At 37.7% G+C, this 23525-nt stretch overlaps 1 protein-coding gene across 8 annotated transcripts in view; it reads left to right on the top strand.

The window, feature by feature from the left end:
- Positions 1-23335, top strand: part of SYNRG (synergin gamma) — a 43982-nt gene extending 20647 nt beyond the window's left edge. For 5 of the 8 annotated variants that reach the window (XM_068909681.1, XM_068909676.1, XM_068909674.1 and 2 more), the window contains 9 exons: positions 1689-2639; positions 11655-12257; positions 12609-12772; positions 13485-13538; positions 14272-14368; positions 14652-14800; positions 17607-17717; positions 18144-18179; positions 19373-23327. In XM_068909681.1, the coding sequence (XP_068765782.1) occupies positions 1689-2639; positions 11655-12257; positions 12609-12772; positions 13485-13538; positions 14272-14368; positions 14652-14800; positions 17607-17717; positions 18144-18179; positions 19373-19504 (2297 nt within the window). In that variant the 3' untranslated portion in view covers positions 19505-23327. Of the gene's footprint in view, positions 1-1688; positions 2640-11654; positions 12258-12608; positions 12773-13484; positions 13539-14271; positions 14369-14651; positions 14801-17606; positions 17718-18143; positions 18180-19372 lie in introns of all 8 variants that reach the window. The other 3 variants (XM_068909675.1, XM_068909678.1, XM_068909680.1) reach the window with 1 other exon arrangement.
- The last annotated feature ends 190 nt before the right edge of the window (positions 23336-23525 follow it).

Below are 23525 nucleotides of genomic sequence, written 5' to 3'. Positions count from 1 at the left end.
TAGATTCTAGGACAAAACTGCTTGCCTGAGTTCATTCCTACTCCGTATTTTTCAAAGATACCAGTCATTTTTCAGATATTGAGTTTTTGAAACTCCTTTGATCTTTTGTGGAGTTCTCATGTTCAGTACCTCTTCAGGATTAAGAGCTTGCCATTAAATGAAATAACAGCATTTTACCTCTTTCCTTACATGCCCTAAAATACAGAAAACTAATCTATTTGCCTGCTATCCAGGTCTGACCACTCTTAACCCTTTCACCAGCTTACATTTCTAATGGAAAAGTTTGCAATTCATCAGTAAGTTTAGTTTGCTGTGATGTTTTTAGTTTTGATACATGAATGGCAATTTCAAAAGTTCTTGTATTGCTTTTGGGCCCAGTGAATTGTTTGGAGAGGAGGGAGGGTGGAATAGTATGTCAGGTGTAGTCATGGTCCTCTACTACCATTATAAGGAGCATTCTTTTACATCTCGGTTAAACTAAGTTAAAATGTGACACGATGCGATAGCTTAAGAGTTAAATCAGTTTTATAGATGTTAATAGTGTACTTCTAAAATAGGACAAAATATGTTTATATACAATTTTGGACACTTGTCATAAAATATGCATCAATACTTTAAAATTACAAGTTGTCTAAGCAAATATATGCTGGTGAATGGGTTAAACAACTCAATGAAATAACATTTTCCTGTGTTATTTTTCATATATTCAAAATAATTTTTCATTAAAAATTGGTATATGAACAGGAAGACACTTATAAAACTAGTACACCAAAATATTTATTGTAGATTCAATGAGAACATTATTACATAATGTTCAGTCAGGTTTAAATATAATCCCTTTCATGCATTCAGTATGAAGCTGATCTAGAGATCTGCAGGTTATGATTAATCATTCTCATGTTCGTGTGAAAGCCCATCTCCAAGCTTCCTAATAAAATTGTAATCGTTCTTTAGCTGAAACTGTAAGATGCCGGAATTAAATTGGGTTTACTTTTAAGTTCTGATCGCTTAACTCTTTTGTGTGTTTTTTGGGTGAACCTGACAGAAGGAAAAAATGATAGATTAAAATGAGAGTGCCCCCCCCCCCCAATGCCTTCAGCCACCAGTCAAATCTAGTTTGTCCCTTCTATATTCCCCTTTCAATTTATCAACAGGGCTGCTTTTGTCTCAACCTCCTGCTGACATCCTATGAAAAAAAAATGCATGTATGAAATATTTTGAAGAGAGGGAGGGAGAGAATTGCTTCCGTAACCAAACAAATTCTCTATTGGTATAAGTGAAATTCAAAGTTACGTTCTTTGCTTGGCAAATATGAGAAGGAGGAGGTGAGGAAAAATGTATTCAGGAGCTGAATGAGACAGTACGGATCACCTTTGAATCTATTGTTCCTGGTGTGCTTTGATACTAACTCAGTGTAAAGGGAATTTAAAACGACTTTGAGGCTATTTGAAGGACTTCTTAAGTTTTGCTGGAATGAATATTAGAATCACTGACCCTGAAACTTGTGTGGCTCATAGAAGTTGAGTTTGCAGTTCTGTTTGCATCCTGAGCTCTTAATCTAAATAGTTTGCATAAAAACTTCTGACATTGCATGAAATAATTTGCTTGCTTGCATGGTGTGAATATGATGTATTTGTTGTTGTTGCAGTATCTTTTTTTTTTTTTCCCCCTGTTCTTTTTCTCCTCAGGAGATAACCTTGCAGAATTCAAGTCTGCAGGAACTGATGACGGTTTCACAGATTTTAAAACCGCTGACAGTATCTCACCATTAGAGCCAACTACAAAAGACAAAACTTTCCCTACATCCTTCCCTTCTCTACCTGTTCAGTCAAAACAACAAACACAAGCAAAGGCCTCTTTGAATCTAGCAGACTTGGATCTCTTTTCCTCTACTGGAGAGAACAAGCAGCCATCATTTCCACCTGCATTCAATACATCAAAATCAGCCTCTTTTCCTTTGCCACCACTTCCATCTACTACTGCCCAGCCAGCACCCAGCAAAGGCTCAAGCTTAGCTGATGACTTTGGAGAGTTTAACCTTTTTGGAGAATTTTCTAATTGCACGGCAGCTGGTGGGCAAGATGACTTTGCAGACTTTATGGCTTTCAACAATAGCAGTGGATTTTCTGAACAGAAAATGGATGACAAGTACAATGCACTTAAACTAGAGGCCAGTCCTGTTCCTCAGTCTGGCTCATCTGCCAGTGCAGTGAAGAGTGGGCAGAATTCTGCCACCACGGCTACACCCACTAAATATGATATCTTCAAACAGCTTTCTCTGGAAGGCTCTGGAGTAGGTTTTGAGGAAGGGAAGGACAACACACTTTCTTCAGTGAAGAGCGATGATGATTTTGCCGACTTTCACTCTAACAAGTTTTCTTCCACGTGCAACAGCGCAGATAAGTCCTTGGTAGACAAAGTGGCAGCTTTCAAGCAGGCCAAAGAAGACTCTGCTTCAGTGAAGTCTCTAGATCTCCCTTCTATCGGTGGCAGCAGTGTTGGCAAGGAAGATTCTGAAGATGCATTGTCCGTTCAGTTTGACATGAAACTGGCAGATGTGGGAGGAGATCTTAAGCATGTCATGTCTGATAGCTCTTTGGATTTGCCAACAGTTAGTGGCCAGCATCCACCAGCAGCAGGTGAGGAATTGGTTAGATTGCTCTGGTAATGTAGTGATGGAGATTTCAGTATTCTTCTGTGTGCTAAATTACAGTATTATGCACTAGTCTTTCAATAGTGAAGGGCTTCTGAATCTGTGCACCTGCTAGCCGCCAGCCCCTTAAAAGGGCAGTGTTTTTTTTGTTGTTGTTTGGTTGTGGGTTTTTTGTCTTAGATGACTATAAATAGATCGGTCAGTTTGAACCCAGTTCCAGTTTATTTTTGAGCTATGACAACGTTATGTTAATGATACCTGTTAGCAATTGTCACTTAAGGGATTTGAGTGGAAAATTTTCTAATGGAAACAATGTCGTTCCATTTCTATGAGCTAGATGAGCGGCAGAAAGTCTTGCTTTAATCTCTTGGTTTCAACAAAGTATTTGGCTTGGGGGCTTAACCTGTTCTGTGCTTCTAAAAGGGTAGGCAGAACACTTATTCGTGCTGTTAATGAAAAGCTGTCTAATTAACAACACCAGTATATTCCCGTTATGGTGGGGCTTAGTCTTTGTAGCCAGTATTTTGCAGGACTGCGAGTGAAAGTATTGCATATGCTTTTTAGAATTAAAACCTTTACTGGAATAATTGTGCAAAGGACTTGTAAATGTTAGTATGATTATCGCTAGCTTTCGAGCCTAAATTTAAAACTAAGGGACTTTTACTTTATCCTTATCAGGTTATAACCTTCTTTAACTTCCCCTTATGAAAGTATTCCTGAGAGAATGAATTAACCATCTCCAATCTGACTGCATATCATAAAACAAATTTCCCAAGTGTCCTGCTTTTTCTTCTCATATGTACATAGGAAGATAAGATGTAGTTAAATGTTTTGTGGCCTTCGATAATACAGGAACCATTACTGTGTTCTAGTGACAAGTGTTATGCAGTCAAAGGCTTTTCTGAACAGGGGGAGCACACAAACTGTAAACCTAAAAGCTGTTACTGCAAAAATTGGTTATTTCCATATGAAATATTTCTTCCATTTTTGCAGATGAAGGTAGATAAAATGTACTGTAATTTTGCATTATATGATATTTTTAGGTAGGGAAAAGAAAATTAAGTTGGCAACTTTGACGTGGAAGATACTCTATAACAGGGTACAAAATATCAGGAATGATTTTATTAGCAAAGACATTTAATTTTCATATTACTGCTTGGTAAATTTCCAAGTTGAGTGAGCTATCAAAAAACGTAGCACCTACAGTGTATTCTCGAATGTTTACTTTGGTTTTGGAAGCACTTTTTCCTAATATTTTTCTAGCCTCTTCTGGTGGTAGCTTGACTTATGTAGCTCTTCTACTAGATGTGAATTTTGGCCACAGAAATCAGTGTTAACAATTGCCATTTGTGGCAGGAAAGATTTTTTTTGTTGTTATTTAAAGGGGTTAGGCGATCATGTGCTTGTTGCTAAATTTTTGAACTCTGAAGTATTAATTAGAAGCTATTTTTATTAAACGAAACAAGCCTGTATTCTCTTTACAGTGCCAAGCTAGATGTTTTTCCACAAGGAGAGTTTTACTCGGTTTGATTCTGTTTTGGTCTCATAATGGAGCTTGCTCTGAACTATTTGTTACAAATACTTCTGTGCTCATGTGTTCCTTTATGTATGTTTGATACATTTCAAGCTATGAACTGCTGATGTTCAAGTCTTTTTTTTTTTTTTAAGTTTACATAACTTAAAAAGCAAAAAAAATTTTTTCCATTTTCTTTGATCTGTAAATCTCATGTCAAAAAGGGACAGTATCCCTTTGTAGTCCTCACTATTGAGAAATGGCAGACTAGTCATTGGGAACCGTGTTGTTTGCAAGCAGTGCGTAGTGTCTTAAATGAAATACAGCAGTAGGATGGGAGGTGGTGGTAAATGATTTGACTTTTCTGACATATTGATATAGATGTCTTTATCCTTTGCCTTTTGAGATTTTGTGTTAGTGTAGCTTTTGGATAGGGGCAGGCAGGTGGTTTATGCCCAGAATGAGAAAGAGGACATCTAGTCGCTTCCCATGTGACTGATTTCCGTCTCTGAGGGAAGAAAAATTTTCAGTTTTGCTCTCTCCAAAGGGGATACTGTCTCTTTAAACTTTGCTATAATTCTTTGTGTGGAAGGTAGATTATACTAATGTTGCCTGATTTTTCTCGCATATACTTCTTATAACCCTTTGAGCACTGGCTGCATGTCGTTAATTTCAACGAGGCTGCTTCTTTCAAACCAAATTTACCTTTTACTCCAAGATTAAAGCATTTTAATTAGAATCTAGTCACGTTGTATGAACCTGATTTGCTCCGAGTTCTGCTGAACGTTGCAGTGAGAGTATACTCTCAATCAGAGTGTTCTCAAAGGGTTATCCAGTTTGCTGCACTTACAAATCTGTAAAATACCTTTTCTTTGGCATAATTGGAAATCTCTGTATATTTTATTCAACTTCAGGTTTTTTGCTGCTTTTCTAATGTCTTATTTCAACTAAACATTTCCTGTGTGAATGTGCCTTCTCAGATCTGCTTTGATATCTCTTCTGCAAGTATTGACCTGCATGCTTTATTCTGATAACGCCCTTATGAGCTCCTATGTATCACTATCTTTTGTGACCTGTAAGTCCTGCTGTGTTAATAAATATTATCTTGGCATATTTTGAAAGTGTGGGGATGTGTGTGATTTGTTTGCAGTCCAGCAATGTATCTCTCTTTTCTGGAAAAAACAAAGTTTAAAGTTATAGTATCCCCTTAAACTAGTGGGTGCCTTTCTTTTGTAGAGCAATGAACCCATGAGCTCCAGCTCTTCAAACGTTTTGAACTGACTGCGTTGAACTCGCTGCCTGCGCACTTCTGAAACGTTAAATAGGCTAAACAAGACTATTTAGAGCAGTTTTTGAGAGAGGGATGCAATAGACTTAGAGGTATGGGGTGTCACGCTGGTGTCTGTGCGTTGGTGGTGAGGCTATGGCGGTAGCTTGATTGGGGTGAAGACAGAAATACTGCATCGCTGTTTTGTTGTCTCCTCCTTGCCTATATTTGCCTACTGCCAGCCAAGGTTATCATATGACTTTGTGAAGAGGGCCCATGGGAAAATCTATAACTGTCTAGGCCCTTATGACTCGGAGACCATTAAATAATGTTCTGATACTTATTTTGCTAATCTAGAGTGAGTTAACAAATGCCCCAAAATAAAGGGCCCTGCTTCCTTTTTCTCTATTCAGAAAGTCCTGCCTTACTAAATGTTGAAGTTCTTTCAAACACAGACAAGTTTGCAAATTTGACAGTTGCAAATTTGTGTTACATAATTATGTCGCTTTGAATTCTTTCAAGTTCTGGGTCACTAACAGTTTTGAATTGTTGTCAAATTAGCAGAGAAGGTAAAAAGTTAAAAATAATCGAGATGTGGGATAATGATCAAATGTTACACCACTGCAAACTTTTTTTTGGCTTCCTTGCCCCAGAGCAAAAACTAGACTAGAAGGGAAAATATTTTTTCCTCTTTACAACGATCTTGAGAGACTTTAAAAGAAAAAGCTCTTTCATTCTGGACAACTAGTACATTATGTCTGGCCCTAAAGCTTTTTAAACCACAGGCTTGAACATAAACCTGAGAGACTTAATTCTGTAAGGCTATGTTGTTAGTATTTGTTCAGCTAATCATACCTGGAGGAAGGAGAGTAATGTTCATGACTGTCTATCTTATTACATTTTTGTCCAGGCTTGACAGTCAAACTCACTCATTTGGTCTCATTGAGAATAATTCTGCAAACATAAGGGCTTTAAAACACTTCTTTATCCTGCTAAGAGCTCTAAGAACAGCAGATACATACGTGTTTCTTGAAAACATTCCAAGTTGAGCAAAAAGGCCCAGATGCACAAAGCGACTATTCAAAATGCTAGTTTAGGATTCTAAAGGATTAAACTGAGCTGTCTCCCAACTTCTAATGCAAGCTCAGAGGGTCTTTATTCTGCTATGAAACATTGCTTATCGTGATGATGAAAAATAAGTAGTAGGATTTCTTAATTCCACAAGGTTTGAAGGCTTTTCTCTCCTTTTTCCTTTATTTTAATTAGTCTTAAGTGATCTGTTCAGCATTCTTGGTGGTTTCCACATTAGCAGTGCTAGATACTGCTGCTCTTGAACAGGAGTAAGTTGGGAGTAGCTGCCTTATCGTTGAAGCCATTCCAGCCTTCACCAGCTGAGAGACGGGCTTTGAATTTTTCTGATTGCTGATAGGCGTGATACAGATCGTAGTAGTAAAGCATCTGTATTCTTCCAGTTTTCATCTCTCTCTATATCGGGAGAATCGTCACTGGAAGGGGTAAGGAGGAGGTGTCTGTAGCCATCCGGTCTCTGGACTTTTCGCTCAGACTGCTAGTGACGGTTCCAGTGTAACAACTGTGTTCGTGGGGGTTTTTGGTGCATTGATGCTGTTCCACTAGGAACAGAGCTAGCTACTACCTGAGTTGCCTTAACAACCAGCAAATGATGCAGTAATTGTATTTATTCATCTGAGCTGAATAGGAACTGAAATATAAAAGTGAAAGTCTCCTATGTGGGTTAAATTAACTAAATATATATTACACCAGCTGAATTGTCATTTCTCTTTTGCCTTAGAATATCGCTAATGCTGTCAAAGGTTTTCTTTGAATGATTAAACCCTTGACATGGAAAACTCCAGTTTATAAATTGCTTCCAGGCATAATTTAATCCATGGTGGTTGAAACAAGTTGTTGTAGTTGGCTCGAATGAAGTATGTCAAGTTTGTCTGTAGATTAGATAACGCAGGGAAACAGTGTTTTACCTGTATTTCATCCTCTCAGTTTTCTTCTTTATGTTCCTTGGCAAGTATCACTCTACCTCTCATGAGCAGCTGTATGGCCGACTTCTAGAGCTGTGGCTGTTCCCAAGCGATTGTCAGGCAGGTTGCATGCTTAGCAGGGAATATGATTTTGGAAGCCCAAAAGAGATGGGAGGTAAATGGTAAATATTTCAAACCTTTTACTTCGGAAGAGATACAAACTGGGCTCTGCTCCTAAAACCTCCAGAAACTTACTGCGCTCAGGCATGACACTGAAGATCGCTTTTTCCATTCCTGGTTCATTGGAAAATATTTTTAATATACCAACGTAGCATGAACGTGTGATTACATATTTGAATGGATCAGAGTTCCATTTTATGGACACACACCCACACGGACACACTTCCCCCCCCCCGGCCACTTGTCTTTAAGTGCTTTGAGGATCTATATCCTTTTTATTTTGTCTGATGTATGTTTTGTGGTCTAGCCAACAGAAAGCTCATAGCACTAATTACTTGTGGCTTTAACTACATGGGGAGTAATAGCCTTTGGATTTTTATAACAAAAATAAATCCAAATCTCTTGTGTCATTTCTGAAAGACACCACAGAATTGCCACTGAGGCTACTAAGGAATACTGTTTTGTTACAACACTTTTCACTGAAATCTAGTGAATATCTCTAGTGGTAGACTTACAGGATTCTTAACACAGCAATTTAGGATGTTTCAACAGGGCAATTTGCCGTATGCTTTCCAAACGGTAACAAATTTTAACTCGGCAAAGGCTGAGCTGTCACTCAGGTGATATTAGAAGGCTAATAATCCTTTTAAAAAAACAAACAAAAGAAACTCAAATAGCAGATTGCTTTTGCTCTTCCTATGCTGCAAAGTATTTTTTTTGTTATGAAAACTTGTGATTTTTCTTGAAACTTTGGTTTCTATAAGAAATAACTTTACTTCTAACCTTACCAAGAAAGATTGCATATTCTGAAAGCAAACCATTTTGGCAGTTTTAAATGGATTTTGTCTTTGCTCGTTCTATGATAAAATTTGGTGTTATTTTTTGTTAAGATTCTGTCCTTACCAAAAGTTTCCTGCAGGAGGAAATGGCAGTAGCTGTTTCTCAGTAGCATCTATTTTTTGCCAAGTGTAGTGCTTAGTTACAATTAGTTTGCTTCTTTTTTTTCCACTTAATTGTCTTTTGCTTTGAAAAAATACTACTGCTATGTGTATGTTTTTTTTAATATTGAGTTGCAATAACAGTAAAATGAAGCTTTTATTACACCAGAGGTTATAATTGCAGTATTTTAACTGGAGCTTTATTTATTCATTCTTCGTATTTGTGGTCTCGAAGAAAAAGCCTATTACAGGAGCAATTCTTAACTTTGCTTAATAAAACAATTTTTGTGCCAATAATAAAGATACCCACATCACGAAGAGTTCTCTGGGGCTTTTCACGTGTAAACTGTTTCTTTGCTTCTTAGTCTGGTGGCAAGCTGCTCTGCTACCTGTCGGGAGGGATAAAAGGAAACTCTTCTTTCTCTTCTTTTCATTACACAGCGAGTGTATTAAGAGCCTAGGTAAGCCTTTGCTTTTACCATAGCTATCACACAGTATGATTCCATTTCCTCTATGGAAAAACATCTAAGTTGTGACAAATACAGTGCAAATCCTAGCAAATGTTGTTTTTTTTCTCAGTAGAATTAAAAATCTTATAAATTTATAAATTATGGAGAGTTGCACGTGCGTTCTTATTTTTCATACTTTTCAGTACATTGTTCTAGGACTACTGTAGCTAAGAACACTTCATCTCCAAACACGTTTTCCCTATAACTTAAAACTTTTAGGGGAGTTTATTCACTAGAGTAATGTTTTTGTCATCAGTGAAACTCTTCCGATGAGTAAAATGTATAAATTGAACTATAACATTTTGTCCTAGCTCTTTAGACTTATAGAGGTAGGTTTCATGTCTGCCTGAATTCAAATGTAGAATCTTGAATCTTAGTTTGTGAAGAATTAAAACATCATCCTGCCATGACCTGTCGCCTACAGGCAAAGCTTTGGCAGTTCGGATTGCCATCCAAACGTGCCACTGATGCTGTGTGCCCGAGAGCCAGGATCAGACCGGGAAGAGAACGTTGACTGTTCCTTTAGGCCGTGTGCACAACTCAAGCTCTTACCGATTATCAAAGAAATCGCTCACAATAGATTGTGCAGATCTTCCTAATAGGATCACCACTCTTTCTTTTCATATCTTGATGAATACCGAAACAATAGTAACACAAAAATCTTTGGGTTTTGGAGTCAATACCCTACTGAAATAAAGAGGATGCTTATTAGGCTGTGATATTTTCAAGCTCCCAGTAATAATTACAGTTATGTAATATTTTTTTTTCTGGCAATCTTTTTAATGCTAGTGAAACTTGTTTTTTAACTTCTTTAAGTGAAAAATTGGAGAGACTAAGATGTCACTTTTTGTGATCAATTCCTGGTCCCTTGCAAGTCAGCTCCTTTTCACCTTGGAGCCTTGTTTCCATTCAGTTTTGCTATAAGCAGATGATTTCATCTCTTGTCTGTTTTACCCTTCCGCAAACTGCCTGCTGCACAGATTTAACATGTGAATGGCACTTTGAAATCTTGCTACGTATGTGCAAGATGCTAAGGTTTATTATTGAAATGCTGTAATGTGTGCAAATGCAGCAGCTGCATGAAGACTATCCTTTAGGGATATCTGATATGTGCCACGTTGTGCCTCACTGACCTATTGCAAAGGAGCTTTTCACTTTATTGTAGTAGCCATTAAACTCTTCTATCATTATTTTGTATAACTGTCAGACTTCTTAATTAATCATGTATGTGGGTCAGGCCTGGAAAGCAGCCTAAAGCACAGAGTATTCTCCCTTTCCAGTAAAATGAATAAATGAAGGCCGAAATGTTTTGTTAAAATGGCTTAATCCTCAGGCTAGCATAGCCAGATTGAATAAAAAGGGCAGCTGGAATGTCAACTTGTTTCCACCCTGTCTGTATTAAACCCAAGTTGCTGTTACTGCGTGCCAGCCAGTTAAAACTGTGATGTTTATCAGAAGAGTCTCAGCTGAAACGATGCTAAGAGAATGTATTTTCTGGTTTGTGTTTGCTTTACCTTGAGACCATTTGACCGTGGGCACTGAGCAGCAGCTGAGCATCTAATCCAAACTGACAATTCTAATGCTGGAAAACAAATGCCAAATGTAGTATTGTAGGTTTTTTGGTTGTTTTTTTTTTTTTTTTTTTTTAATGCTTTAATGAAAACTATCTAGCCTCTGACTCTTTATGCCTTTCCTGTGGATCAGTCTCAGTCTAAATGTGAAAGATAAGTTGCATGAGAAGCAGACAAAGCCTAGCAGAACCTGTATCACTGTGTAGTCTCCTTTTGCTGGATTTAATGTAAGCAAACAGACTGTTTCTCATACCTGCTTATGGCAGTGAGAAGAACCTATTGGCCCATATAATTGCTGGGTGAGTATAAATGTTTGGAGCTTTCTGCAAAATAATTGGATTTTCTCTATGCTTATCTGAATATGTAAAAGCTAAAACAAGATCTTTGCAATTTTCATGTCATTCCTGAAACTTGTAAGTTTGAAGAGTCAGTCATGCAGAACTGCAGTAACTGATAACCCTAAGCATCATTTCTTTTTTTTCCTTTAATTCTTGCAGCACGTTTTTATACTTTATTTGTATCAAAGCATGAATATAAAACTGAAGTTAATTAACACTTTATCTGAGAGGATGGGAAAGTTAGCCTAGTTTTCTATGTGGTTGGTTTTGATAAGATGAAATAATTTGATAAGATGTTTGAGTTGCTAATGTTTACATTTTGCTTGTAGATTTCTGCAACCAGTATCAGCAAAATGAAACTGGTGATCTGTGCGGTGTGTCCTGTCTAGAAACATATGTATTTTTAGTATGTTTCTTCAGTCTTCGTAATGGGATGGTGACTTTCAGCTTAAAGCATAAGACAATAAACAAAGGACAAGGCTTACATCTATTAAATAGAGATTTTTTTTTTTATTATATGCTTAGCTATTTTTCAGATTACCTTTTTGCAAACTCAAGTTTAAGCCTCACTGAAACAATTCACTGCATTTTCTTTAAGGCTCTTAGCAAGTTGCTATTATTTATAGGCAGTGTAGAGAGATCTACATTTGTTGAATAACAGCTTCTAATTGTAGGGGTTTGTTTTTCTCAGATCTAGATGACTTTAAATGTGCCCCATTTGGAAGCTATAACAGTGGGTCTGCAGTCAGCAGCCTGGCAAGCTATGACTGGTCCGACAAAGAAGACATTCATCAGGGCAAGAAGCTCTCTTCCTTTGTCCAGCCTTCAGGAAGTGGATCCTCTGCAGCCACTTCAGTTCTTCAGAAGAAGGAGACTTTGTTTGGCAGTTCAGAAAACATTACCATGACAACAGTTTCCAAAGTGACAACCTTTTCTAGTGAGGATGCTTTACAGGACGTTCCCTTTGCAGCCTTTGCAAACTTTAAAGACTCTGGCCCAATATCCAGCGGTCCAAGTGATGATGACACTGGAGAGTTTGGTGATTTTGCAAGACCTTCATCAGAAGCACAGGATGCAGTAGCAGCAAGTGACGCAAATCAAGAGGTAGACTTCCTTGCTAGTGGTCTCTCTTCTGAAACGCAAAAAGAGTCCACAGATGACTTCGGAGAATTCCAAAGTGAAAAGCCAAAAATCAGCAAATTTGACTTCTTGGTGGCAACTTCCCAAGGCAAGATGAAATCTAGTGAAGAAATGATCAAGAGTGAACTGGCTACCTTTGACCTTTCTGTTCAAGGTAGGCATGTTTGGGGTGGAAGAAGCTCATGATGCATACATTTATCAAATGCTTATTTCTCTAGTTGAATTATAAATTGGCCAGTGAGGATTGTTCCAAAGACTACTGGAATCAAGCGGAATCTTCTCACTATTTTTATAGCATTTGGAACAGCCCCTTTTTAAAAATAAAAACTTACTGTACCAACAATTGTAAGAACTGAAGAACTGGGGAAATTTGCATCCTTCACTGAGTAAATAGAAGGCTTTGTTCCAGAGTGGTAGTGCATCACTTGCTACCACTCTATTCATTTTAAGTAGTCACTGTCTTTATGTGTAGAAGAATAATTAGTTTATATCCTAACGTTTTTAGGGTCTCATAAAAGGAGCTTAAGCCTAGGTGACAGAGAAATAAGCCGCTCTTCACCTTTACCAGTTTTGGAACAACCATTTAGAGATCGTTCAAATACTCTAAGTGAGAAGCCTGCTTTGCCTGTCATCAGAGACAAATACAAAGACTTAACTGGGGAAGTTGAGGTAAGGAATTATCTGGAATGCAAGTAAATCAATAATGGCGTCCATCAGCGTGATATTAAAGGTGTTCTTTATCCCAGCTGCTTGGGGCTTTAGCTATTTTTAATTTAGGGCATGATTTTAAAACAGAACCTGGGTAAGGTTAGGGGTTTTGATTGGAAACTACTTATTAAGGAGGCTTCTTCTTTCTTATCTTTAAAGCCTCGTAATATATGGGGAAAATCCTGTTGTCTAAAACTGTCAGAATAACTTGAACTTGTTGTCTAAGCTTGTGACTGGAAATTCGTTGCAACTAAAATCTAATCCTAGTTTTGGCTCTGAGACCATGGGCTTTGGGAAAGAGCTTAACTTTTTTGGCTGTGTGATAGATATTTCTCTCTCTCATGTTGAGAATCGAGAGTAAAACAACTCAGATTAAATTCTGCTAATCCCCATTTCGGTAACAGCAGAACCGTTACAAAACGTGTCTGGAGTAGGAATGTGCGATTCAAACTTCTTACCCGTTCATATTTATTTTTCCTTTTGAAACTAGTTTTAACTCCTAGAAATCAAATTTCAAAGTTCAAAAAGAACATTTGGAGAGTGAACAAAATCAGAAATAGGTATTAAAAACATTTGTATACCTAACCTGTAAATAGCTGCTTTATATAGCTGTCTTCTGTATGTCTATTGTGCATTAGGAACGGGATTCAGACTGTCTTTTTCTTTCAAACAGGAAAGTGAGAGGTACGCGTATGAATGGCAACGATGCTTGGAAAGTGCCCTGCAAGTAAGTGTGTCGCCTATTCTGAAATCACTTCCTCCTTCCTGTATGTACAACTTCATTTAATGTTTCAGGCCATATAGGCATAGAAAGGGTGTGAATCAGCCAGAGTAGATTACAATTATTAAACCAAAAGCTGACACATAGCGGAAGTGATACCTCCTCATTTAAAGATCCTATACTAATCTCCAGGTCATTTGTGATTAGTTTGGCTTTTACCTAAATTTTCAAGTGAGTAGTTAATTTGGTGTTCCTGTGTCGTCAGTGACCTAACGAGGCATGCTGTTAGGGGCATTGGTACCGGCACGTGGCTGTCCAGCGCTTTTTGAGAAACAGGGCTGTTCAGTGTGGCGGGGGAGAGGCCGTTAATTTTTTGGTAACGTGTGAGATGTTTCGCAACCAGAGTATTTTTCTTTAAGATTTCATTTTTACATTTGAGTGTAAGCAAAAATTGTAAATGCTCTTATTAAAATAGATACCAAAGCATGCATACGCTAAAAGTATTATTTTAGTAATTAAAATATTTGAGGGGAATACATTGAAATTTTAAAAGTTCATACTTTTACCTGATCAGCTTAAGAGTTACAGCATGAATGTATAAAATCATGTGAGGAAGTATGGCAAATTTTTTTTATATACAAAAGGCAAATTAAAACAGTTTGTGTTGGTGACAGTCGTCTTTGTAATAAGTATTTTAAGGTAGATAACACCACCGTTTCATGAAATTCATTTCCACCAGGTAATAAAGAAAGCAAATGATACCTTAAATGGAATAAGTAGTTCATCTGTTTGCACTGAAGTTATCCAGTCTGCTCAAGGCATGGAATATTTATTAGGTATGTGTTAATTTATCATATCCGTTAAAAGATCTCCTCTGAAAAATACTAATATATGATCACTCTTCCCAATATAGTATTATTTTTTAGCTTAATCTATGGCTGCATTGAAATAATGAGCAACTCTTCTGCTAAATGAATTCAACAGTTACTTGTGATATAAACATCCATGACCACCTTACACGTGACATACATATTACCTGCTATTTCTGAGTTACAGTTTCAGGAACGTGTGCTTGCAGTTAGCTTATCTGCAATTCTCCACTATGTTTAATATCAACAGGGGTCGTTGAGGTCTATAGAGTAACAAAGAGAGTTGAACTGGGTATCAAAGCAACTGCTGTGTGTAGTGAGAAACTCCAACAGCTTCTGAAGGATATTGATAAAGTGTGGAACAACCTAATAAGCTTCATGTCACTTGCTGCTTTAACGGTAAGACCAAAAATAAGCTATGGCTTTTCTAGAAGAAACCTCATAATTGCATGTAAAGTGACTTCACAGTGTGTCCTAAATTCCCAATTTTTTTTTTTATTTCCCTTTGCAAAATAGAGATACGCCTGTTTGTAGAAGCAGGTTTAAAGCTCTCTGTAACTGTTTTTTATGTGCAAGCATGATGTTGTCTTAGTGTCTTAATGATTTAGATGAGATCCTGTATTTCTGTGGACCTTTCTAATAAAGAAAATGTATTAAAACTTAAGCCATTATATGAAGCCAGAATAGCGTGGACATAAGTTGTCTTTATAACGTTCCTGCAATTACTTCTAATGCCCACAATGCAGGAGCGCACCATGTAGCAATGCAGGAATAACTAAGAAATTTTCCTTTCTCTCTGGATTTTGAAATGCCTAAGTTTGTTTTAGTTCTTGCTACAGACAAAATAGTTTTTCCATCTCTGGACAGAACTGCCAGAGAGAGCTCAAGTGATCTGAGAGAAAAGGAGCTCTTGAGAGCTTTCTACATAGCTGAGCAAGCGTTATGGGGAGAGATGGTGAGGGGCTCTCTGAGAGGTAGTTAAGAGAAGGAGCCCCAGATGGGAAGCATACTCAAAGGAACTGGGAGGAATAAGGGCATGCTGGGGGCCAGGAGCAGAATATATAAAGATAGAAAGAAGAGAATCAACTTGCCATTAAATATTCTGCACTCTGTGTGTATGTTGCAGAAAATTGCAAATGACTGTCTTTAACCACAATAAAGCTCACGTTCTTTGGCAATCACCTGTCCGTAGGTGCTTGATATGGTCTAGCATAATGCATTCTTTTGACTCAGTATGTACGTGAGGAGTCTTTATTTCTTAAGTTAATAAATGGGTTGCTACCGTGATCTTTTAACTGAACATCTTAATTTGTGGCTCCCTTCTTGCAATGCAATTATGGCAAAATTTTTGCTCCTCAGGGAACAGTTGTTTATAAATGAGACCCTGAACGCTTGGTTTCTGCTTGAAATAGCCATCTTGATCTAGCAGTCATTCCCTGCACAGTATGTGTTATAAACTATCAGTCCATTTTTACACATCTTTTACATCTTTTTAAACCTCTGCAGTACAAATAGTGGTAGCAAGCAGATATCCTTGGTGACACTGTGTTACACAGGTCACGTCAGGGTGTGAAGCTTACACTTTCAAGATTTTACTACTTGGCAGATGAAGTTGATAGACTAGGATTCATCTGTTGGAAATCTGGTAGTGTTGATACTGACAATCTAAAAAGCTGTCAGGATATTCTGTCCTGATTTAAGCAAGTGGATTAAAATTTAGTTCTTAAACTGCTTTTCCTTGGAAGATTACAGGGATTACCTTAAGGTCTGAGCTTGCCCGCATGTCATCGCAGCTGTAGTGGCTCCTGGCTTGTAGCAGTCCAGCTAAATTTTGAGCACAGCAGTAGCTGCAAACACTGACTTCTCGTTCATGCACGGTACCTCTGAAGTCATCTAAGAGAGAGACTTCCCTTTCTGATTCCTTTTCTGTTGTTTTTTCCTCCACGTGGAGCAATGAAATGTAGGGAATTGTACCTTCCTCTCAAATTGCAGTCACAGATCCTAAATGGTGCAGCAGTGCCAAATAAGTATGTAGAAATATCCTAGCTCACAGGCATGTGCCTGGAAAGGTTAATTTTGTCTTTTAAAGGATTTTGTTATAAGGCAATTTTATGCATAGCTTCATGGTTTTCATTGCAAATTACAATATGACCTTCTCATTTGCCTCACTCATGCATTTGGTAAACAAATATTAGAGCACCTTTATTAATTTGATCGATCTACTTTAATCTATGTTTTTTTCAGTATTTCAGTTATTCTCCAGTGATTCAGCTGGGGAAGCATGAGATTAGCCTAGCTAGAGTATGGATTAAGAGTACACGTGTGTTCTGTGGTCAGACAACTTTTTTTAAAGCCTCTTGCATTTTCTAGGGATTGTTTTTGATTATACTACTGTGTTCAAGCAAAGCTTCAACAGCTCTGTACCACACAGATTTCAATTGCCATTTATTTTGTGACCAAAATGTAAGATTGTATGCCAGAAAAATTAATGTATTTACTTAGCTCTCTTATTTATTTATCTCCAGGCATATTCTCTGAATCTTAATCTCTCTTTAACCTGAGCATGTGTATAACATAAGACAGTTGGTAACCTTAGCTCTTATATGGTTTGGCTAGCCCAATATGGTTCCATTTTATACTGCTGTGCAATATTCTAGATTCAGAAAAACCTTCAGAAAGAATAACAACTGCTTTTTTGTGATGAGGAAATAATATGGAATCCAGGACAATAAACACTGATACAGATACCACTTCAAATACTATTGAAAGCTATGCTGGCCAACGTCTTGTTTCCTTGCAGCTGCACAAATAGTTGTTGCATACCACTGTTTATCTTCATCCAGTTCTTAATATGTTGCAGTTGAAATGTAACAGCAGCTGCCTGCGCTCTTGCTTCAAAACTTTCTTCCTCTTTTGATGTGGTAACATAGAACTTAAAAATTCTTTCCTCTGTTGTCTAATCTTTTTTCAAGAGCATGAGAGTTATAAATTAATATTGATGGAGATTGCATAGCAGGCTTGCAAATATATACTAATGGCTTTGATTGAATCATGCATCAATTTGAGAAAATGTAATTTGTCTCTGCCATGTTGGTTGTTTGATACCTCTCTGTAGCAACCAGATAGATAATTTTTATCATGATGTCCAAAATTGTTTCGGTCACTGCAAATGCCTAAATTTTACTGTCTCATTTTTTTTTTTTAGCCAGATGAAAACTCACTGGATTTCTCATCTTGTATGCTGCGTCCAGGCATTAAAAATGCCCAAGATCTTGCCTGTGGGGTGTGCCTCCTAAACGTGGATTCAAGAAGTAAAGTAAGTATCATGGCCTCTATTGTCAAACTCGATTTAGATCTGACTGTGTTTATGCTTTGAGTGTATTTACAAATCTTCATGGCTATAGTTTGTAACTGGAAGTAGCAAAGGCAAAAGCTGACCTATAGATGGGAGTCAAATAATCCATGGCCTGTATTCGCTGGGCCTGGGGTATGACAGGTGACAGTTGTGGATAAAGGCTTGACGAGTTAAACTCTTCAGAATGGGGAAGTAACTGGAGTACTGAGACTTTAATAATAATCTTTTACTGACTTTTTTATGAAATGCATCTCTGAAGATCGCCAGAAGGGGCCTATTACAGTTAGCAGCGCTGGGAGGGAATCCCAAGATACGTGCAGAGTAATACCAACCAGTTAATATATTATCGTCGGTTTTGTTGACTTTTTGGTTTCAACGTTATTTCAGAAAGAAGAGAAACCTGTGGAAGAGCTTCCTAGAAAAGTATGAACCTATAAAAAAAAATATTCTTTATAGAATCATTCTCTTAGTTGAGTGTGGAAGGCTGAATTGCTGACTAGCCTTCAGCTGTCATTCTCAATTGTACCAATCATGACTCCTTTTCTTCAAGTCATTTTTTGTGACTGTAATACTTGATCTGATCAACTAACATACTCTGGAGCCTCCCCTTTGTCTTGTCTGCATGCTTGTATTTTGTGAATAGCTTTCTGTTTTTGTGCTACTTCTGTTGTGTGGTAGAAAGTTCACCGCAGTGAGTTTCTGAATTTGTAGCTGCCTGTGTCTGTGTTGCAGAAGGTGGGAAACCTTAGTTTGTTTGCTACACATATTGACTTTTGGCTATATGCCGTAGGCAATGGCATTTTTTTGAAATCTGTGGAGGAAATCTGGGGTCATGAGGGAGAGGGTTAGAATCTTTTTAACAAGTAGCCATGAAGCATTAGAAACCTTTTTGAAGTACAAACAGCTGCTAACCATTCTCTTTTTGAATAGGAAAAACAACAAAATCAACTTTATCTCAGAGGGTCTAGATTAACAAAATTGTTTTCAGTTGCTCCTCCTAGCAACTTATATCAAACTGCTTTAGGTTTGCTCATGGCTTTACATACCCTGTTCAGAAGTTCCTTTTGTAAAGCAGATTCACTTAATAGAAGAAAGTGGACCAAATTCAACCTGAAACATAGAAGGATAACACTCATACCAAGTGTTATATCCACTCATATCCACTTGCTTAAATCACAGCAAAATTTGACCCAGTGAAATAAACGCAGTAGCTAGCTAGTGGCTGGCAGAACAAGCTCTTCCTTTGTGTAGATATGTAGGAGAACTAGTAGAAGGTGCATGAAACGAGGTGAGTTAGCTCCCAGGTTTCTGATCAAATGGAACACTAACCAGATTACTCCTCCTTAATACACGCTGTAACGGACAAAGTATACATCAGGTATTATGGCTGGAAGTTTTGTCCATCTGCAAACGTTTTGCGGGCTAAAATAAAAATTTATTCGTTGGCTGCTCTCTTTCTGCAAGTGGAGATGATCTATTCAGAGTGAGAGGGTCTGGGTTTTTCCGTGCTATGCCATTCTGGGGGGAATGCCTGTGCAATAGCCGCTTTCCACTCTAGTTTCTAGATCATGGAGTAGATGAGACTGTCACACTTGTTTCAATTCTTGTTATTCTAGGCCTTTAATTCAGAAACGGATAACTTTAAACTGGCTTATGGAGGGCACCAGTACCATGCAAGCTGTGCAAATTTCTGGATCAACTGCGTGGAGCCAAAACCTCCAGGTCTCATTTTGCCAGACTTGCTCTGAAGGGAGTTCTGCTGAAGGTGGATTATCAGGCTCTAATAATGTTGGACGCTTGGGGTAATAATGTGATAGAATAAGCGGAAAGGCTTCTTTGAACTGTGATTAGTATTTCAAATGTTTGGCTTTGATCTTTATACAATAATGGGTTAAAGCCACAGTCAAATATACAAGCTCTCCATGAAGAATTTCACTTGAATTCTGAGGTCTTCAGAAACCAGGAAAATAATGTAGTGTGGCACAAAATGCAGCATTTCAGTCTTTCTCAAGCTGAAAGTAGGTTAGTGTTCGCATCAAACCGGTCAGCTAATCAAAATGCATAAACCTGTGACATGGTACCATACCTAGTTTCCAAGAAAAACTGAAATGCTAGACCGATTTGCATGGAAGTGACCACTTAAATACTTGAAATACATATTTGCAAACAAGTCTTCTCTTTAATATTTTTGGTATATGGACCATGATGTTTTTTCTTTAAACATTTGCTGCTATACTATTACAATGCACAAGCCACAGTAACTTTCGAGGCAAAATGAGTTATTGACTTAGTAACTGAACTTCAGAGAGTCATTGTATATTTATACTTCTACTGCTCTGTATTGTAAACTACGCTGTATTCATAGACATAACTGGTTAATACGAGGGAATAAGAGCTTGGAAAAACTGTTGAAATTTTCGCTGTCGTATCTTGATTCTTTAGTACAGGCAGCTGGATTTTAAAACTTGCAATCTCTGCTATTCTGTTGTAAATGCTAGACAAATTCTTGCCTTGGGGTTGTCCTAAACTACGGATGTGATTTGTTATGCCTTTCATGTTACCCTTAGGTAGTTGTGTGGCTGCGTTACTGTTGAAAATTGGACTCCACTGATACCAAGTGTCTGCTGCTGTATATATTATCCTTTCTGTATGTCAGTATGCTTTTCTTGATGGGATTCCTGTGGGTAACTGGTGCAGTCTAGTGCTATCTGTAATAACGTTTTTTTGATTCTTAAAACTGCCAGTACAAGATGTCCCGTAGCTCCTACTTACAGGTAGGTGTGATCTAACACTGGAAGTTGGTTTACTCAAGCAGGCTATTTTCTGAAGCGGGCTATTGCAAACCTGCCATTTTGTTGCTAATGATAGGTACACCTTTCTGTGCAGTAAAAGGTTAGTTGATCAGGCTATCACAAAATGTTACCCATAAATCTAAAGTACCTGTGTGTTTTTTTTTTTTTTTTTTACTTCAGCTACAACGTTAAGATGGCAGTGCAGTCAGATGTAGTGCTAGCTACAGAATTTTAAATCTAGTGGGAGCTTTGTGTCATTATTTTAAGAGCCTTACCATTATGCAGTCTTATTCAGCTTAGAGGGGATGAAATGTGATGTATTTGCATTTAGTGCAACTTACTTCTTAACTCATTGATTTACTTAAGTTTCTCAGATCACTAGAAAAGCTTCCTTCTCTCCAAAGATATTGACAGCTTCTCCAAGAGAATCTTGCCTCTGTTATGAGTAGCTGACGCTGACCAGTGGTTATTTGCTGAAAATGAAATTACCAAGAAAATTGATACTTCATTTATATAATAAAAAGCTTAGTTATATTCTATTAATTATGCCAAATGAAAGAATTTTGGTTAATAAGAGTGCTAGGTGTCTGGCCCTTATTTACACAGATCAAAATAAATTTTCATGCTGCCTGAAATTAGCTCATTCATAAAATGAACAACTTGTGCCTCCAGCTGCAAGCTCAAGCTAATCACGTGGCAGGTTTTCAATAGTGTGACAGTGAGCGCCTGCCTCTGTTGCCCCGTAATTATCAAAAAAGGGCAGTTCTCCTTCATTGCTATTTTATTTATTAGGTATGAAATAGTTACAGTAGTCTGCACCTTAGCTTTTGACTGCACATATTGTTTTTCCTCACAGTTGAGGACTGCTGTATACCTCACTATTGAAAGTATTCCCATGGATATTTGGGGTCTTCTAAGCATAGTAAGTTAGCACTCACTTTTGCATCCCGGATTAGAAAAAGCATTTAAGCGTTGTCTAACTTCAAGCAAATGCCTAGTCTTGCCGCTAGCAAGGAGGCTTCTCAAGTGATTTTGAGTATGTAGCTGACGTAAAGGCTATTGCTTATTAAAATACTATATTGGGAAAAGGGAATTTATTAACATGGGTTTCCACCACAGTTCTTGGACACCTAACTGGATAGGAGCTTTTTAAAATAAAAGAGAATGCCACAAATAAAACTGGCCGCAACATGATACTTAAAGTAACCGATATTTCAAATACAGTACCAGCTAGATTGTTATAAAAATCTTTTTCAGGGATGTTTTCCTTGCAACTTATTTGTTAAGCGAGTAGGTTCCTTTTCTAAGATGTATCTAGCATGTTTTTTTGGCACATAAAAATAAGGAATAGACATTTACAATTATAATTGCAGTAGAGCTTACTGAAGTATGACACTACTACTTGCTTGCTCCCTACTGAAGGGAAAGCAGCAGGCAATAATAATGCATTTGTGGCAAGCAGAAAGTGTTTTTCTAAACACCTTTACGTCATGGGAATACACTGAGTGTTTTACATTTAGATACCATTGATAAGGGCATTGCACAGGGAGGATCATTTCACTTACATACCCATGTCATTAAAATGACTCACTGTTGCATTCAGCATCTCAGCTATTACATTGCTAGCCAAAGGCCCCGTGCCCTTGGAATCTGTATCCAAGGTTACAGTATTTTCTGCGGTGCGGTGTATCAGACCACATTCCCTTGCTTCGTTTGCAGGCAGGTTAATCCGCATACTGCCTTCTGTTTTGGTTGGGTTGCATTGTATAAGTGTAACTATTTTTGGATGTATTCTTTCACTAGGAAAATGTGAGAAACCTGGTTTGTTGTTGTTGTTGTTGTTTTTCCCTTTTAATATATGTGTTATCTGCATCTGCCTTGGGGTTACCTATGGAAAGCGACTTTTCTATATATTTGTGTATATTTGGAGTTTAAGAGATTATTTGCTTGGTTAATTTATTTTATGTATCACTTTGCTTAGTTGTATTCCTAATGCTTCTATGCTATTTTAGCATGTTTCAGCTGAAGTTATCATTTCCGTGGCAGTAGGAGTGCTAGTGAGCCAACTGTTCCAACCTGATTTGCTATCCATCCGTCGTCATGTTTTGTTTTCGGTATCCTCACAAGCTTGTTGACCCATATTTGGTAAAAAAATTTGGAGACTCTTTGTTGCATGTGAATTGTTACTTTCTGCACTTGAACATTCCACTGAATTTTCAACTCTGGCAGCAGCTTCTCTTCACCTGGGTTTGTTTTGAGCAGCTCCTCCTCGAAAACTGTGTGGTAAATATGAAGTCATAGTGAAGCTCAACCTAAGGCTGAGAAGGAGAAGCTCTTGAAAACTCAAGGAATACACTGTTTTCTAATGTCAATTTAATTAAGTTTGAAACAAAAACTGCCTTTTCAATAAGAACTGCTATTGTACAGACTGCTTTCTTGAATATGTTTTTGCTCTCTGGACCTGTATTTAATTCCAGTTCTCAATATTAAAATATAAATGTAATTTAAGAAGAGTGTTCAGAACATTTCCCTTTATATTGATTTTTTTTTTCCCCCCTTAGGTAAATGTTATTTGTCTTACAGAAGTCGTTTTGTGATTAGTAGTTGGAGCTGTTTGTTTGTGTTGTGTCGGAGTTGCTCCTCATACTTTAAAACTAGTGGCAATAACTATTACTAATTGACTTTTTAGTACGTTGTTTACTCCTTTAATTCTTGCCATGATTTATAAATCCTTTGTCAAGATCCATGAAACCGTGATTTCAATAAAGAACTCGTTTCATTTCTGACAAAACTGTGAAGTGGCTTGTTCCAGGATGCAGCTGGAAAAAAGCTGCCGTTTTTGTTGCTTGTTGGCGGAGGTACCTGCAGCCTGTCGCCTCCAAAGCACGCGCCCTCTCCGGGCGCTGTCCTGCTGGGGCTTCTCCGTGGGTGCGCGTGGACGGGTGAAATCTCTTCATGTCTCAGGAGAACTTTTGAA

This window comes from Struthio camelus, chromosome 16, assembly GCF_040807025.1.
Source record: "Struthio camelus isolate bStrCam1 chromosome 16, bStrCam1.hap1, whole genome shotgun sequence".
In the NCBI taxonomy this organism is placed as follows: domain Eukaryota; kingdom Metazoa; phylum Chordata; class Aves; order Struthioniformes; family Struthionidae; genus Struthio; species Struthio camelus.
This window is presented reverse-complemented; position numbering and strand designations above follow the sequence as displayed.